The sequence below is a fragment of the Cornus florida genome, unplaced genomic scaffold (genome assembly GCF_030987335.1).
Source record: "Cornus florida cultivar Cherokee Brave unplaced genomic scaffold, ASM3098733v1 CherokeeBrave_3.0.0_Hap2_Chr02, whole genome shotgun sequence".
In the NCBI taxonomy this organism is placed as follows: domain Eukaryota; kingdom Viridiplantae; phylum Streptophyta; class Magnoliopsida; order Cornales; family Cornaceae; genus Cornus; species Cornus florida.
The window spans coordinates 43,190,701-43,208,100 of record NW_026775572.1 but is presented as its reverse complement, the minus strand read 5'-3'; the positions used below and the strand labels follow the sequence as shown (position 1 = coordinate 43,208,100).

At 39.7% G+C, this 17,400-nt stretch overlaps 1 protein-coding gene across 2 annotated transcripts in view; it reads left to right on the top strand.

The window, feature by feature from the left end:
• Positions 1 to 16,427, top strand: part of LOC132294807 (alpha-1,4 glucan phosphorylase L-2 isozyme, chloroplastic/amyloplastic-like) — a 28,823-nt gene extending 12,396 nt beyond the window's left edge. For both annotated transcript variants that reach the window (XM_059792808.1, XM_059792807.1), the window contains one exon: positions 16,108 to 16,427. In XM_059792808.1, the coding sequence (XP_059648791.1) occupies positions 16,108 to 16,224 (117 nt within the window). In that variant the 3' untranslated portion in view covers positions 16,225 to 16,427. The remainder of the gene's footprint in view (positions 1 to 16,107) is intronic.
• Positions 16,428 to 17,400: the final 973 nt, after the last annotated feature.

The window sequence follows — 17,400 nt, the reverse complement described above, 5'->3', positions numbered from 1 at the left end:
CTATGTCTAAACCTAGCACTTTGCCAGTGCATGTATTTCCATTCCTGCAATGAATGTACATCATTTTAAGTTGAGTCCAGCACTTTGCTATCTTGTATAGCATTCATTCCATGCGATGAATTCTCGTAACGCTATTAAGTCCAGCACTTCTTTTGCTATTTCCAGCCGAGCACTGCATTTCCATGTTTCTACATGTCCAGTCATGCACTTTAAATTACTTTAATTTCCAGCCTTGCACCTTCAATATAGTGTTTATTTCCATTAGCCATAGAATAGTTTGAAGTCCTTGTTCAAAGGCAAAAAAGACCCTTCGAAGGTGGTCATTCCCATCGCCTGATCCCTACAAATTTCCAACTGGATTACTGTTCGGATTTCTACTTTGGAACTGCTGCAGTTCCTGACACACTCGCACACCCACACTATTTTATTCCACCATCCACCATTCCACGTAACTCGGAGAGCGGAACCGGCGTTTTCTTGCGAGCCGGACATATTAGCATGCCCGGCAGGACATCTAGACAAATTGTTCAATGGCCAGTGGAAAAAGGCAAGGCAAGTCTGTCCAAGACCCTGTCGAGATTGAAGAGTTGCAAGTCAGTGAACTTCCAGTTGAAGGTTCACGATTTGCACTTGATGAAAGTGACATGGTGGAAAAGTTTGCCCAAACAATGGCAAATGGACCCATTATGGATAATATCTGCATGATGGCCATGCAACAAGATAGGTTTGCGCAAGACCAAGCAAGAGTCGTCCAAGACTTAGCCAGAGTTGCGCAAGACCAATCTAAGGCTAGTTAGGATCATGCAAAAGCCGCTCTTACTAACGACCGGAAGTTAGAAGAAATGGTATACCGAATCTCTCAAAGGTTCGAGTCTATGTTGGAACGGACTCTTGGAAGCTCGTACCAAGGTATGGCCCCTCGACTAAACAATTTTAAAGGGTCTCAACAGTCGGCCTTCCAAGCTAGCAGGCCAACCACATTTGTTGAAGGTAGTTCCTCTCAACAACATGCAGGTTAATTCCTTCCAACTCGACAACAGATGCAGTCCCTTCCAATTTCACAGACGTACATTCCAGCTGCACCTGTGACCTCTCCTGTGGCACAGATGACCGTTCCACAATCAGTGCCCATGCCAGCCACTTAGCAAGTTTAAAACTTCCCATTTATGGCATTCCCACAGTAGACATGGCATGATCAGTCTAGCCAACCATGGCCATACAATATTCCTCAAGGACAGCAGAATATTCCACCTATGAACATTCAGCCCGCAGTTACCACACTTTCAAAGCCACACATGGCCATTCCTATGGCGGTTGGGGGGCAACATTTTCCAAGGGAGCCATTTCCGGACCAAGGACGAAGAAACCATTGGAGGTTTAACCCTTCTAACGCCAACCCACTGCCAATGGCAGGTGGGGGGCATCAAGGATTCAATCAACCTCAAGGGAGGCAAGATAACAACCTTCCATAGCCCATGGCACTTGATAGAGGCTAATTTGCAGAATTCGTCCTACAGGAATTTGGCTTAACTCGAAGGGGTGGGAAACTAGCATACAGAAAGCCTTATCCGGAGTTCATTGACGAAATTGATTATCCAAGGAATTTCAGAATTCTAGAATTCACAACATTCAATGGAGAGGGCGAACAATCCACATTGGAACATATGAGCCGTTTCACTGTCCAATGTGGAGAAGCAGCAGCCAATCTATGGCTGAAGGTATGCTTGTTTCCAAATACATTGACTGGATATGCTTTTAGGTGGTATTCCAACTTGCCAGCCAACTCCATCAAAAGTTGGCAGCAATTTGAAGACTTGTTCCATACTCAGTTCTATAGTATCGAGCCTGAGGTGTCCATGGCAAACCTTTCCAGACTTCATCAGTTACCTGGAGAATCAGTGATCAGCTTCCTTTCCAGATTCAGAAGGGCCAAATACAAACGCAATTTGTCCTTGCCACCAGAAGAGTGTGAAAATGGCTGTCAATGGCTTGGAATTTGAACTTCGTAAGAAGTTTGAAGGAGTGCAATTTCATGATTTGTTTGACTTGGCCAGCAGAGTGGCCAAGTATGAAGACCTCATTCATGAAGAGCAAGACCGTAAGTCTTCTTCCAAAGGCACTTACTATCGCGATCCTAACTATGAGGTGTTTGCCACTGAAATAGAGGGAGATTTGGAAGTTAATATAGCCGTGCTCAACATAAAGAAGGCCTATACTTGTGAGGCTTTGGCAAAACCAAAATCAGCAACGGTAACTTGCAGGCTGCTTCTGGTTCCAAGTGGAAAGGCATTGATTCCTCCAGGAACTATTCCTTTGATATTTCCAAAGCCGAGCAAATTTTTGATTTGCTTGTGGCTGACAAACAGTTAATTTTCACAACTGGCAACAAGCTACCATCAACTTCTGAAATAGCTGAGAAAGAGTATTGCAAGTTTCATAATTCGTGGAGCCATTTCACTAACAATTGTGTAGTCTTTTGCAATTAGGGGTGTTCAAAAAATCCGATAAACCGAAAAACCGGACCGGACCGTATTAAATTGGGTTTGGGCTAGTTGTATAGCGGTTTGGTCTGGTCCTGGGCCCAAAATTATGGAACCATAATTTTTCGGTCCGGTCTTGGTTTAGGGTCGTGCTAGACCGGACTAACCTGGACCGAACCGTTACTATGTTATATGATATATATATATATATATATATAATATCCTAAACCTAAATCAAGTAAAGTTCTCACGTGTCCCCTTTCTTTCTTTTGTTCTTTAAATTTCTTAAATTTCTTTTAAAAAAAGTCAAATTTCCCTTTTCAAATATATCTCAATTTTCTTTCGTTTCCTTTCAAATATATCTCAATTTTCTTTCCTTTTTTTCGTCTTAAAATTCTTTTTTTTTTTTTTTTGAACTTTGCCCCCTCTAAATTAAAATAAAATAAAAAGGAAATTAACTGAAATCGACAAACCGAACCGAACCAAACTGGTTTTTCGAGGTTTGGTTTGGTTTGGTTCCATGGACATTATGGTTCGATCTGGTTTCAAAAATAGTGAAACCGTTACAAATGGTTTGGTCCCAAAATACTCCCAATCCGGTCCAAACCGGACCGTGTGCAGCCCTATTCGCAATATTGTGCAGAAAGCAATTGAAGATGACAGGCTGAAGTTTCCAGAAAAGTCAGAAGTAATGGGTGTGGATGGAAATCCTTTCCCCAAGGTCATAGCAACAAACGTCGTTTCTCTGGTCCCAGAGCATCCCAAAAAGAAGGTGGACTCGGCAGATCCAGCAGCCAGTGGAAAGCTGGAAATTCTTAAGGCGGCAGCATCTATGGAGAAGACAGTGGCTGAGTTGGAAAGGCAACTCCGAGAGGCTTAGATTGCCTTAATCCAACAAGGTTGTTGCCCCAAGTGTAAAATTCAAAATGAAGATTGCCATAAAGACTTTCCAAAAGAGAAGCAGGATGAGAAGCTCTCCAATAGTGACCGAGGTCAGAAAAGGAAGGTCCATGACCAGCTGACTTTCCAAAAGGTGGAAAACACAGTTACTGTAACCATTCCAGAGAAGGAAAGCCGAGTCCATACAGAAAGAAGGTCATCAGCAAGGAAACCAGAATTCTTTCCAAGGAGTTTGGAAAATAGTAGGGTTCCTTATGAGGCAAGACCTCTTCCTAGCAGAAGGTATGAAAGCAACAAGTGGCATGGCAGAACCTCTGAAGGTGACGGGTATTCTAGGCTAAAATTGGCTTCGGAAGTATAGATCAGAAAGGGAAATGAGCATCTTCGTCCAAGAATGGTTAAGCCTCCTACCTCGCAAAATGAAAGGTGGAAAAGGGCCAAGAGGCTTGATTATCCCAAATTTCCTGTTCATGATGATTCCTATTTGACTCGCACACAAAAGCGAATGTAGCAAAGGAAGAGGGTTGACAAAAGAAAATTATGGGAGAATGACCATGGTTGGTCCAACTGGCTAAAGAAGGTTACCAAGCCATCAGATTTATTAGAACTTCCAGCTAAAGGAAAGGAAAGAGATCCTGATGATTTGCTAGATCTTGATTCAGAAGTGGGAAATTCCTTGATGACAGACAACCCTCCTATAAAAGAGAAAACAGATATGGAAATCACAAACAGTTCCAGCAAAAAGATTTGTTTTGGCAGCCTTCTGGGTGAGTTTACTTGTAATATGGTAGTGGTTCTTCCTTTATTTTTTGAGCCACAGCCAAATCAGCCAACTTCAATGGAAAAAGATGTAGTAGATACAAGTCCTCCCATGGAAAGCCTTGGACAGTCTAGTTTTGAGCCATTTATAATGGAACCGAATAATGGTATCCATATAGAAGAGGTTTTTGAAGAAGAAGTTGAGCATCTCCAGAAATTAAAAGGGGTTGTAATTGAAGAAAATAGCCCCACAAAACCAAAGAAAATTGTGTTGGAAAAGCCACCATATGGCATGCCTCAGCAGCTCAAACCTTTATATATCAAGGTACTGGTGGAAGGGAGGCCTTTAGCAAGAGTTCTGGTAGATAATGGTTCAGTACTGAACGATGTTCTAGTCAATGTCATGCGTATGCTTGGAAATTCACCTGAAGACATCATTCCAACTGATGTATCCATTAGTGGATTCATGGGAGGAATAGTGAAGACACAAGGTATTCTATCGTTGGAATTAACGGTGAGAGATAAAACTTCAATCACAGCCTTCTTTGTCATTGAGTCTACAGCGGTCTATAACTTGCTTTTAGGCCGTGAATGGATTCACCCGAACTTTTGCATTCCATCTTCACTCCATCAAATGTTGATATTTTGGGATGGAGATGAGGTAAAAGTAGTGGAGACTGATAACCGGCCATTTGTGGCAAGGGTCTACCATGCAGATGCCGATCTATACAGTGAAGAATTCGTTCCAATCAGATTTATTGGAAATGATAGCAAGGGCCGTCCAAGGAAGGCCACCACGAGGAGAACTCTCACAGAAGAGGATGTAAGGGAGCTTTTTCAAAGAACACCAAGGCCAACAATTCTACCCAAGGCCGGTGTTCGGTACTATATTTCAAACAAAAGTTTTTATAGAAGAGAAGCCTAAAGAAGATAGAATACTTGGCCAGGCGGTTAATTGTTGCCTTGCCAAGTTGAAAGCATATCTAGCCGAACGACGGTTGGAAAGGACTGCAGCTGCCAATACTTCATTTTCAACCAATTTGTTGGAGATTATGGAAGATACTGAAGACAAGTTGGATGCTATCCAACTGACAGACTTGAAGGCAGTGCCAATGAAGTTAGATGATCTCAAGGCCGAAGTGCAAGATCCCTTGTTGGAAGTCAATCTTGGAACGGAGCAAAATCCTCGGCCTACCTACATCAGTAAGCTTCTGGAACCAACTTTTAGCGAAAAGTTGATTTCTTTACTTCAAGAATACAAAGATTGTTTTGCATGGACGTATGAGGAAATGCTAGGACTTTCCAGAGAACTGGTAGAACATAAGCTGCCAATCAAGGAAGGTTTCACGCCTTTCAAGCAGCCTCCAAGAAGGATGTCCCAAGAAGTTGTTCTAAAGGTCAAAGAAGAGACAGAAAGGTTGCACAAGGCTGGTTTTATAAGAATCGCCAGGTATGTTGACTGGATTTCCAACATAGTTCCAGTTATTAAGAAGAATGGCAAATTAAGGGTATGTGTGGATTTCCGGAATATAAATCTTGCAACTCCAAAAGATAGTACCCCATGCTTGTTGCTGATCAGTTGGTGGATTCTGCTACCAAGAATGAAATCCTTTCATTCATGGATGGACATTCCGGGTATAACTTGATTTATATTGCAAAGGAAGATATTGCTAATACAGCCTTCAGATGTCCAGGATCCATTGGAACCTTTGAATGGGTTGTCATGCCATTTTGGTTGAAGAATGCCGGAGCAACATATCAAAGGGCCATGAATGCCGTTTTCTATGACATGATTGACCATTTCTTGGAAGTCTACATTGATGATGTAGTCATCAAATCCTCGGCCAAGGTTCAACATCTCCATAATCTGAAGATAGCTTTTGAAAGAATGAGGCAGCATAAATTGAAGATGAACCCCTTGAAGTGCGCTTTTGGGGTTTCAGCTGGAAACTTCCTGGGTTTCTTGGTCCATCAAAGAGGTATTGAGATAGATCAAAATAAAGCAAAGACAATTATTGAAGCAAAGCCACCGGCCACAAAGAAGGAACTACAAAGATTTCTTGGCCAGGTTGGATATTTAAGGAGGTTCATTGCCAACCATGCTGGAAAGACTCATGCTTTCTCCCCATTGCTGAAATTGAAAGGTGCTGAGGAATTAAAGTGGACAGAACAACACCAGCAAGCTTTTGAAGGTTCGAAAAGTTACCTGGCCAACCCTCCAGTGATGATGCCTCCAATCAAGAAGCGGCCTTTAAGATTATACTTATCTGTTGCCGATGAATCAATTGGAACCCTTCTAGCCCAGAACAATGAATGGGGAAAGGAGCAAGCCATTTATTATCTAAGTAGGGTGCTCACTCCAGTTGAATGTAGGTACACTTCCATTGAAAAGTTGTGTTTTTCCTTATATTATGCGGCTATGAAGTTGAGAATCTACATGTTGCCAGTGGCCGTGTATATAATTTCTCAAACAGATTTGATTAAGTATATGCTTTCGAGGCCTTTGATCACTGGACGTATTGGAAAGTGGTCATTGGCCTTAATGAAGTTTTCTTTCAAATATATTCCACAAAAGGCGGTCAAAGGAAGGGCGGTGGCAGAATTTTTAGCAAATCATCCTTCTACCAAGATAGATTCAGAAGTATGTGACGAGGTGGATAATCTCTACTTTGACTATACACCTTGGACTCTCATGTTTGATGGATCAAGCACTCATGATGGAGGAGGAGCTGGAATAGTCATCGTTTCACCAAAGGGAAGAAAAACCACATTTTTCTTCTTCTTGGATTTCAAGTGTACAAACAACGAAGCTGAGTATGAGGCACTAATTATTGGACTGAAAATCCTGCTAGAGCTAAAGGTGGATAAAGTCGAGATTATTGGAGATTCCAACTTGATACTTAGCCAACTTTCTGAAGAATATAGATGTCTCAATTGGCATTTGAGGCCTTTCCACTCTTTGGCCTTGGAATTACTTTGTTAGTTTGATGATTTCCAATTCAAATATTGGCCATGACATTTGAACACGAAGGCTGATGATCTAGCACAATTAGCTTCTCGAGTAAAAGTCCCACGGGGTGTAGAAGAGACCTTGGTTACAATCAAAAGAAGGACTCTCCCTTTTGTAGAGTCACGGTATGAGATGGCAGGTCATTTCCAGTCTGACGAGCCAGAAAGAATCAAACCTGCCAAGAGGACATAGTAGATTTTCAATTTTGATATAGATAGATTAGACTTGAATGATTCGAGAACACCAATTATTCATTTCTTGCAAGATCCTAGTGCCAATGTGGACAAGAAAGTTCAGCTTTTGGCACCATATTATATTTTAATTGATGGAGATCTCTACAAAAAGAATAAAGAAGATGGACTCTTTCTAAGATGTCTTGGCAGGAACGAGTCCATGAGAGTGATGGCAGAATCACACCTTGGAATATGCGGAGCTTATCAAGCTGGAATGAAGATGAGGTGGCTTCTTAGAAAGTACGGTTATTATTGGAAAGGCATATTGAAAGATTGCATAGAGTTTGCAAAAACTTGTATTGTATGTCAAGAACATGGCCCGGTCCAAAGAGTTCCAGCTATAAACATGCAGTCAATAGTGAAAATATGGCCATTCGGAGGGTGGGCTTTGGACTTCATTGGAAAGTTAAGACCACCATCTGCAGATGGTCATACTTACATGGTAGTTGCAACGAATTATTTCACAAAGTGGGTGGAAGCCATTCCATTAAAGACCTGTGAACAGTCAACAGTGATTAATTTTATCAAGAAGCACATTATACACAGGTTTGGAATTCCAAAGACTCTCACAACAGATAGAAGCCTTTCCTTTGTTGGAAGCGAAGTTATTAACTATTGTGCTGAATGTGGCGTTCAAGTAATCAGTTCTACTCCATATTTTGCCTAAGCAAATGAACAGGTAGAAGCTTCCAACAAAGTAATTCTCAACATCCTTAAGATGATTAAGAATCATCCAAAGGAGTGGCATCACCTACTTTCTGAGGCCCTTTGGGCTTACAGGAATTCAAAAAGATCAAGTACGGGCGTCACACCATATATGCTTACATATAGACATGATGCCGTTCTCCCAATGGAAATGACCATTAGGTCTGCAAGGGTGGCTTTCCAAAATAAGCTTACTCCAGCAGACTACAACCATGCCATGTTAGTAGAATTAGAAGACCTTGATGAACTCTGTCTCAATGCTTTAGAGCATATTATTGCTTAAAAGAAGAAAGTTATGTGGGCATACAACAAGAAGGTTAAGGCAAAGACATTTGTTGAAGGAGATTTGGTATGGCATGTTAAATTTCCACCTGGAGTTAAAACCTTGGAATATGGGAAATGGACACCTAATTGGGATGGTCCTTACTTGGTGGAAAGAGTCCTTGGAAAAGGGGCTACAGATTGATGAACATGGATGGAGGGTCCCACAAGCATCCTGTAAATGGTATATATCTGAAAGAGTACCACCTTTCCATCTATGAAGATTGGCAAGCTACAGTATTACAACCGGCCACATAATGTGGCTGGTACCGTCCTTTCCAAGTAAACTAGAAAGTTGGAAAGGAAGCACTTTGGCCATTATGATAGCTAAATCAGAATGGAGGAAGAATTCATTTTAAGAAGAAAAGGCTAAGTACTTGAAAAAGTACATTGGCTAAGGACATGAAGCAGATTTAGTTGGATTTCCAAGATCAGCTAATTTCCTAAGTAGTGGAACATTTCATGGAACAGAGGCTACTCCACATGGTCCAGGTTTTATTCGTCTTGGAAATTACTCATCTTGCTTGTATATACATGCATTTCCATGTTAAGCATTTTTTTTTTTTTTCTTCTTTTTTTTTTTTTTTTTTTTTTTTTTCTGAGTTCCTTTGTTATGGAAAGTCATTTGATGACTAGGCCTTATTGTTAATATATGAAGGAATTTTCCAGTTTCAATGACTTAGAAATTTTTTCGTATAATTATACAAAAGACACATGCAAAAGAATTGAGAAACGGACATCACTTCCATTAGATACTTGATTTCATTACATATTCCAAAACTGGCCGCTAATCCTAAAAGCTGGCTATACAAAAGATTTCAAAAGCAATCTACTTATTTCCTAGTAGCAACCATAAGTTTTCCTAGGAACAACCACAGAAATAACATAAAAGAACCACATCAAATGGAAGCAAGAACACCTCCATGTTCCATCCAAATTTTCCTTGCTTCTTCAAGAGTAGCCAATGCTCTAACCTTAGCATCCTTAAATTGGGGAAACTCATCAACCCGCTTTTCCCATTCCTTCCTTAAAGGCTTAGATGCATTGACAAGGGTACTAGCTGTTTGATCTAATTCGAATTCTTCATGTCCAACTTGTTCCAATTCTTTTTGAATCCTCGCAAGTTCTTCATTCAACTCTTCCTTCTTGGCCATGAGTTTTTCAGCTTGCTATTTGATTTCTGGTTAACGCGCTAATGAAAGTTGGAAATCTTCAAGAGCTTTCTCTTTGAGCTTAGCCTCTTTCTCATACTTAGCAATTGTGGAAGAACTGGAGCTCACATAAGCAACAATGAATTGGAGTTGATGTTGCAGTTTGGTTAAGGAAGGTTGGACAAATTCAGGAAATCCAGAATGTTTTTTAAGGGTGATTATGGTGCTAGCTAGACTTTGATGGAAAGATACAACATCCTCTACATCATGAGCAAGATAAGACAATAGTTTTTCTTTGGCTACCATGATAGCATCATCTGAAGGTCCTGGAAGCGTGAGGACACTGGTACTTGAGGTAGAAGTACTGGAAGACTTGGTGGCCTTGATCACTTTGTAAAGATCGTCCAATGCTGGAAAGGCTCTTCTCTGCACCAGGAAAGATGTTGATGTTGACAAAGAAGGGGTAGCCTGAAGTAAAGACAAGTTTTTATTAGATAGAAAGAAAGAAAGGAGGCAAAGTTTAAAAGTATAAAGACTTGCCTCTGGAATGGAAGGGGCAAGGCTTGTAGAAGTTCCACCAGTACCGAAAGGAATGGATGTTCCAATAGTAGGATTTGGAATGGGCAGACTTTTCTCACTTTTAGTGGTTAAACTCTCCATAATTGAAGCTTGAAGGTCTAAATCCTTTCCTCGTGCAATTTGTTGGTCTAGGTGGATATTCATAAAGTTGTGTCCCATGGAAGAGCCCTGTTAGTTAAGTCTGAAGGGAGTTATAAACATTTCTAAGTGATGAAACCGGAAGGAACCAAGACAGAGACTTACCAAAACAATTTCCTTGGATGTTTTAATTTTTTTTAGTTTTGGAGAGTCTCTAGGCTGTTTGAATTCTTCTGCTTTTTCCAGATCATATATGATTTTCCTTTTTACTTTTCCCACAATTTTTCTAGAAGGGCTACGCATTTTGAGAGCCTTGCTAGAATGCTGAGTAATGGGTTTCCCTTTGGAAATACCAACTTCACCATCAGAGGAATTTTCATCAGAAGAGGAGAATTGGGGGTGAAATTCCTTTTTGACAATAGCCAGTCCCTGCAAAAGGAAAGACTTTCAATACTTACATCACCACTTTCGGCTACACCCTCAATTTTGCTAGTTACTACAGTGGTTTTCTCTCCACCTTCATCTTCCTCACTCTCCTCGAGTATTTCTTCTTCTCCATCTAAAATTTACCAAATCTCAGTATATAGAAGATTGACAGATTTCAAAAAGGAAATATGGAAAAGGGAACTTACAATAAATACATTTATACTTGGAGACAAGGGCTTGAAAGACGCCAATATAGAATCACAAACAGCCTTATGATTTTTTGTTCGGGTGGAAGAAATATAAGTTGACCACCATACATCGAATTCATTGGTTGATCGAGGCTTGCTAGTATGGCCTTGAAAATTAAAAGTTGCCCTTTCCGCTGCATAAGCTTTATCAATTGCTGCAAATTGCTCAGCATCTGTGAGCCGTACAAGTTGGTCGAAGAATCTGTTATAAGATTTGTAAGGTGGCAAAGGAATTAGTTGAGTGAATCCCATTTGTCTAGCCAGTTGAGCTGGATTGTAGAACTCAATGCCGCAGAAGCTATTTTTCAGAGTGGGCCGGGCAGTGCTATAATGGAGGTCACAGGCAAGAAGAAAGCTAGCCCAAATATTTTTCCACTCCTCAGAATGTTTTTTGGTAGACACTCCAGGAGATGGAACCAACCATGATGGCATGCAACCAATGGCGGTAAATGGATCAAAGAACCCATCGTCACCAGTCTCACATTGATTGTAGAAATATTCGAAGTTTTCAGCAAAGCTGAAAGGAGAAGTATCTGTTGTTGCCAAAGAATGGCACAGAAGGGATTTTCCAGTTTGAGTGGCTAGGGGTGAAGTTCTATTTTGGAAATACACCTTAAGCCACATCTAGAATAACTAGAAGTGGCCTTGGAACCTTGAAAACTTTGAAGCAAATAGGTCATTTAGACCTCTGTACAAATGAGAGTGCACAAGGGGAGCCAGTGCCAAATCTCCATTTCTGGCTAAGGAAATTGCCACTTAAATGAAGTCCTTTGTGACTTGACTAGATGGAACACACAATAAATGGCCAGAAAGCCAACAGATCAGGAAAGCAATGTGTACATCTTCTTGAACTGGGCCGGTTTTCTTACAGTGTTTGATGAAAGGAAGGTGGGAGGAGATAAATTTCTTACTTCTAGTGGTTTGGTAGGAAAAAGGAATTGCTCAATGAAGAGGGTGGCACTTACATCATCTCCATGGGATTTAAGACCTGTAATGCAACAAATATCTCTCAAAGTGGGGGACATCATTCCACATTTAAGGTGGAGGGAATTGGTGGTTGAAGACAAAAAGAAGAGAGCTGGAAAGAGGAGGTTTGGATCAAGCGTAATGGAGGACTTTCTAATTTGAATGATATCAAAGATGCCCTGTTTTTTCCATTGTGAAGAAATCTTTTCATCTTTGGAAAGACGACTCACCCAAGAAGACCAAGATGAACAGTATGTTGGCCAATTTTTTATGCTGAAAGAGGGTTTCACTTTCTTTCCTTTCCTTGAGATAAAGGGAAATTTTGAATCAAAGGGGAGAAGAGACTTACCAGAAAGGTAGAATTCGGCCAATTCAGAAAGAGCTACTTCAGTAAAAGCTGGACCCAGTCCAACTGAAGAATCTTTAAAGTGAACCAGAGGCTCAAGATGAAGCCTAGCAGTGTTTAAGGACTTCAAGAGTATTTGAACTTGGTGGCTATGGCTTTGAGTCTTGACTTTAGTTTGAACGGAAGGGGCTGGCAGAGATGAGCTAATGGTTTGTTTAAAGGGTTTCTTAGGAGCCGTCGTTCGTGATTTTCGCGGATTGAGATTTCCTTTCCTTTAGGGTTTTTTTTGGTTGGAGAGGAAGAAAGAAGAAGAGAGAGGAAAAGGTTTTGTGGGAAAATGATAAGGATGAAAGGTGTATATATATAGGAGCAATGAGAGAGGCGTTAAAGTTTAGATACGCCTTTTGAGGGTTGTTAGTTGAAGAATTTCAAAATTCAAAAGGGGAAATAACGAGGATTGGGAAGTCTGACAGTTCAAAGCCATAAATGGATAGGACTCCTATTGGAATACGGAATCAATGGTAGAAGAGTTTGTTACAGAGGAAGCCGAAGGAGCAGCCACGTTTTATATAGAAACTTTCCCTTAATGATTATCTTGAGTTTTCAAGAATCCAAGGATGTATTTAGAGGAGCCTAGTTGGAATTTTGAAATTCAAAAATAGGAAGTAATGGGATTTTTTGGTTAGGAGCCATAAATAGATAAGATCTTTTGAGGATGCACGGCATTTTTAAAGATTTGGCGGCAGAAGAAGATTAATATGGTAGGAACCGAGGAGTTAGCTGTATTAAGTATTGGAAGTTAAATGACCATGATGATTATATTGAAAAATTAATGGGTCATGATGGCGAATATTCAAATCCCATGCCTTGTCATCAAATTGTTCCACACGGCATGGAATTTGGGGGGCATATGTTTACTCCATTATTTTTGCCCAACAGATGAGAAATGGCGAGTTTTAACAAGCTTGCCACATTGGATTAATACTTTAATTATCCAAAAGAGGAAGGTGTGACATGGAATTATTGATATGGTCTACCAATAGAGAAGAGGTACATGGCGAGTTCCAATGGAACTTGTCACGCCGGATCAGAACTCTGACAAAATTTCCTTTGGAATATTAAAACTAGGTGGTTTCATTGGAAGCAAAGCATGATTGATCAAGATAAATTCCACCACATGGAATTATTAATTAAAAGAAAGTGGCGAGTCCTGTTAGTACTTACCAACTTTGAATATAATGTCCTAAAAATACATAAAGGTGGCATAGAGTCACTATCATGAGTGCAACCTCATATAAATATTCAAGTCAAGGCCAACCAACCAATGGTTTATTAACACGTGGCGAGTTCTACTGAACTTGCCACGGTAGATCAATTCTTTTAAGAAGTTGATTTTATTAAAGATTCATGGAAAATCCTATTCTTATAGGATACCAATTAAATTTTCCATTTAATTACGAAATCAAGGTTAACTAAGCAAGACGTGGGGCTGGATTTTCTCCTAAAATCTAGGAGGTTTTCAATAACTACTTTTGACTAAATCAAGCAATGAGGAAGTGGGGTGATTGTTTCCAGAAATATAAGATATATTTCTATATATATATATATCTATACATATATATATATATATTTATTTATTTATTTATACAGCCCACGATGGATAAAGGAGTTATTGAAATTCTGAAGGAAGCCACGACGCCATAAACTCTGCACTTGGAAGGAAAGTCTCAAGAAGGGAAGTTACAAGAATTGAGGACGCCAATCCACTATGAGAAGGACGCTGAAATTTAGGAGTTCATGGCGTCATGGAGTCTAAGAATCAAGAAGGGAAGTTTGGTTAAGGGAAGTTACCAAAGTCAAGGAAGTGTGGGTCGCAAAGGAAAGGAACATGGGCAATGACTTATATCGTGGATGTATATATATATTCATACATATATATATGTTATATCAGATACACATCCATGATGAGAAGAAGCCATTACAATTTTGGAGGACACGATGCCATGAAAGGAAGAAAATCTAACTAGAAGAGGTTACCTAAAGCCAAGGGAACGTGGATGTATGTATAATTTCTATATACATGTATGATATATATAGAAATTATACAGAAGAAAGGACTCTGCAGAAAGAAAGACCACAAAGGAACATGGGATACTTGACTCATTACGAATGCATCAGTTGAAAGTGGTGGTGTTTCATGCAACTACTACCACTAACTGAGAACGGTTGTCGTAGATTATGGATGATGGGGTTAAGATGATTAAATTGTGTCTAAATTGGAGAAGGAATTCGCGGGAGACGGAAGAGGAACATAAAGACGTGGGATGTGTGTCAATTTGTGAAGAAGACAAGTGGAAAAATTCATTCCAGAAACCACCCATGATACAAGTTCATGGAAGACTGTGGAGAACATGGCCTGAGATTGTGCATCAGAGGAAATAAAGAGCAAGAAGAAGATAGAAGAGAACAAGTTACAACTGCCAAGAGAGCATGGGGCACTTGGCAGTCCGAAATTTGGCCACGTGGCAGTCACTGGAGTTGCCACATCAAGCTGCTGCATGCATGAAAAGCTTTATAAATAGAGCATTTAAGGCTAGTTTGCAAACCCAACCTGCTCAGCCTAAACAACACATCAACACAAGCATCTTTGCTTTCATGTATCTCTCATTTCAACAATGAGTTTGCACTATGTCTAAACCTAGCATTTTGCCAGTACATCTATTTCCATTCCAGCAATGAATGTACGTCATTTTAAGTTGAGTCCAGCACTTTGCTATCTTGTATAGCATTCATTCCATGCGATGAATTCTCATAACGCTTGAGTTAAGTCCAGCACTACTTTTGCTATTTCCAGCCGAGCACTGCATTTCCATGTCTCTAAATTTCCAGTTGTGCACTTTAAATTACTTTAATTTCCAGCCTTGCACCTTCAATACAGTCTTCATTTCCATTAGCCATAGAATAGTTTGAAATTCTTGTTCAAAGGCAAAAAAGACCCTTTGAAGGTGGTCATTCCAGACCTTCGTACAATCGTCTGATCCCTACAAATTTCCAACTGGATTACTGTTTGGATTTCTACTTTGGAACTATTGTAGTTCCTTGCACGCCCGCACACCCACACTATTCTATTCAACCATCCACCATTCCACGCAACCCGGAGAGCGGAACCGGCGCTTTCCCGCGAGCCGAACAAAATAAAGGAATGCACACTATATTCGCCATCATGACCCATTAATTTAAGCTAAATAGCAAGTTGAGAGCCTTGTATGCATAGATCATAAATAGCAAGTTGGAAGTTTTTATTTGAAATCAACGCCATTAAGGATTCTAGCACAATGATAGTACAATATAGCTCCCATACCTCTATTGAACATCTACTTTTGCCTCCAATTTAATTCTAGTAGTAAATCATTTACTCAAACTTCTAATCCCTTCGTTTCTAATGCATTCATTTATCAAATGTACCTTTAAGGTACTTTTGGATGAGTGGATTCAAAATGAAGGGGTTTCGGATTCAAATACAAAGTTGGTTGGTGGAATTGGATTTGAGACCATGTTAGGGTAGAGTTAGGGAAGACATTTTACTAGGATCCTTGTGCAAGCAGAAACTTTATTGGCATGAATCTCAAAGGATTCCTTTCACTTTATTATTTCCAATCGTTAATTCTGGGTTTCCCAAATAATTTATGCATCTTATTGAAACATAAATCTGAACTATTGAATGTACATTTAAGCAATAATCAAAGAATTCAATTTAAATCCATTCATTTTAGATCCCTCAATTCAAAAGGAACTTCAAATCTATGTTCCACTTGTACAAAGACATGCATATCTAGGGTCATCAGTTTATTGCTATCTGCACCTAACTTCTTTGTTTTTTTTTTTTTTTTTACCTCATTGGACAGAAATGGACAAAAATGTCAATCTTGAACACAGCTGGTTCATACAAGTTCAGCAGTGATCGAACAATTCATCAGTATTCGAGAGACATATGGATGATTGAACCTGTTGTATTATCATAGGACATACTAAGGGAAACCCAAGTTTTACCCAGGTACCCCTTTTGTATCATGCTCCATTTTTAGTCTTCTAGTACAATAGATGATAAAAGCTAGATGTGTATGGGGGTGTACCTAAAGATAGGAGATGAATTAGAGATCTCTGAAATAATGTCACTTTTTTATAAATTTTTTCAATAAATATCTGTTAGATATTTTACACATAATCTTGATGTTTTGATATTTGATATGAAATTACCTGTTCCTTGATAATTGTTGCCATAAAGTCTGAAATGCATCTCTCACAACCATAAAATGCATTGGAGCTTGAAGTAGGAGACAACTGCTTCATCTTAATATACATTAGTTCTTTCTCGAATTAGCTATTTGCCTTGGCTTGGGTGGCATCTCCTCCACCTTCCGAAAGGGGAGGTTGAGGGTTCAAGCCCCTCCAGAGCAAAAAAGTGTGACTTGTTTACCCAACACACACACAAAATCTTTGCTATTTCTTGACTACGTAGGAAAGCAATTAATTTATACGTGTTCTTGATACATTTGTGTTATTTCACATGGACGTTTCAGCACACTATGTTTGGTCAACTGTATGCAAGTGTGATGTGAACTTTTATGAAGCTAAGCAATACTGTCATATAATTAAATAAAACCTTAAGTGACAAATTATGATTGATTTTTGAGTCTCTAAACCTCTGCCCATAAGCCTCCGGTTTCACGTGGGATACAGATTTAAACACCAGTCGTGACACTGATTTATCCCTCCTTTTGGTTATGCCAGAAGAATGAAAAGAAAGACTAAATTTAATCAATGTAAAGTGTTGATGGGCTTTGTTACTGATTCTAATTGTGGAGGTCACTGTTCCAAGTATACTCACTGATGGGGGAGTTGTTCTTCCCCAGAGTTAAGCCAGCAACCGATCACCTAAGAGATGAAACCGGTTGAGGTCTCACCAATTTCACTGTCGAGGAAGTACTAATATTTTCCGAATCTTGCCATTTCAGTATAAGTGATAATGGTACAATCTCATTTGGTGATAAAATTATGTTGATACTCAGGATTGATAGAGTGAAACCACCTAATTGTACCTTAGTACTTCTTTGTTAATAGTATCCAGTGTTCTTAGTCTCTTCTGTTGTGTTGTGTTGTGTTTGATAGATAACTAACCGTTTCTGAACTTGTTTGAT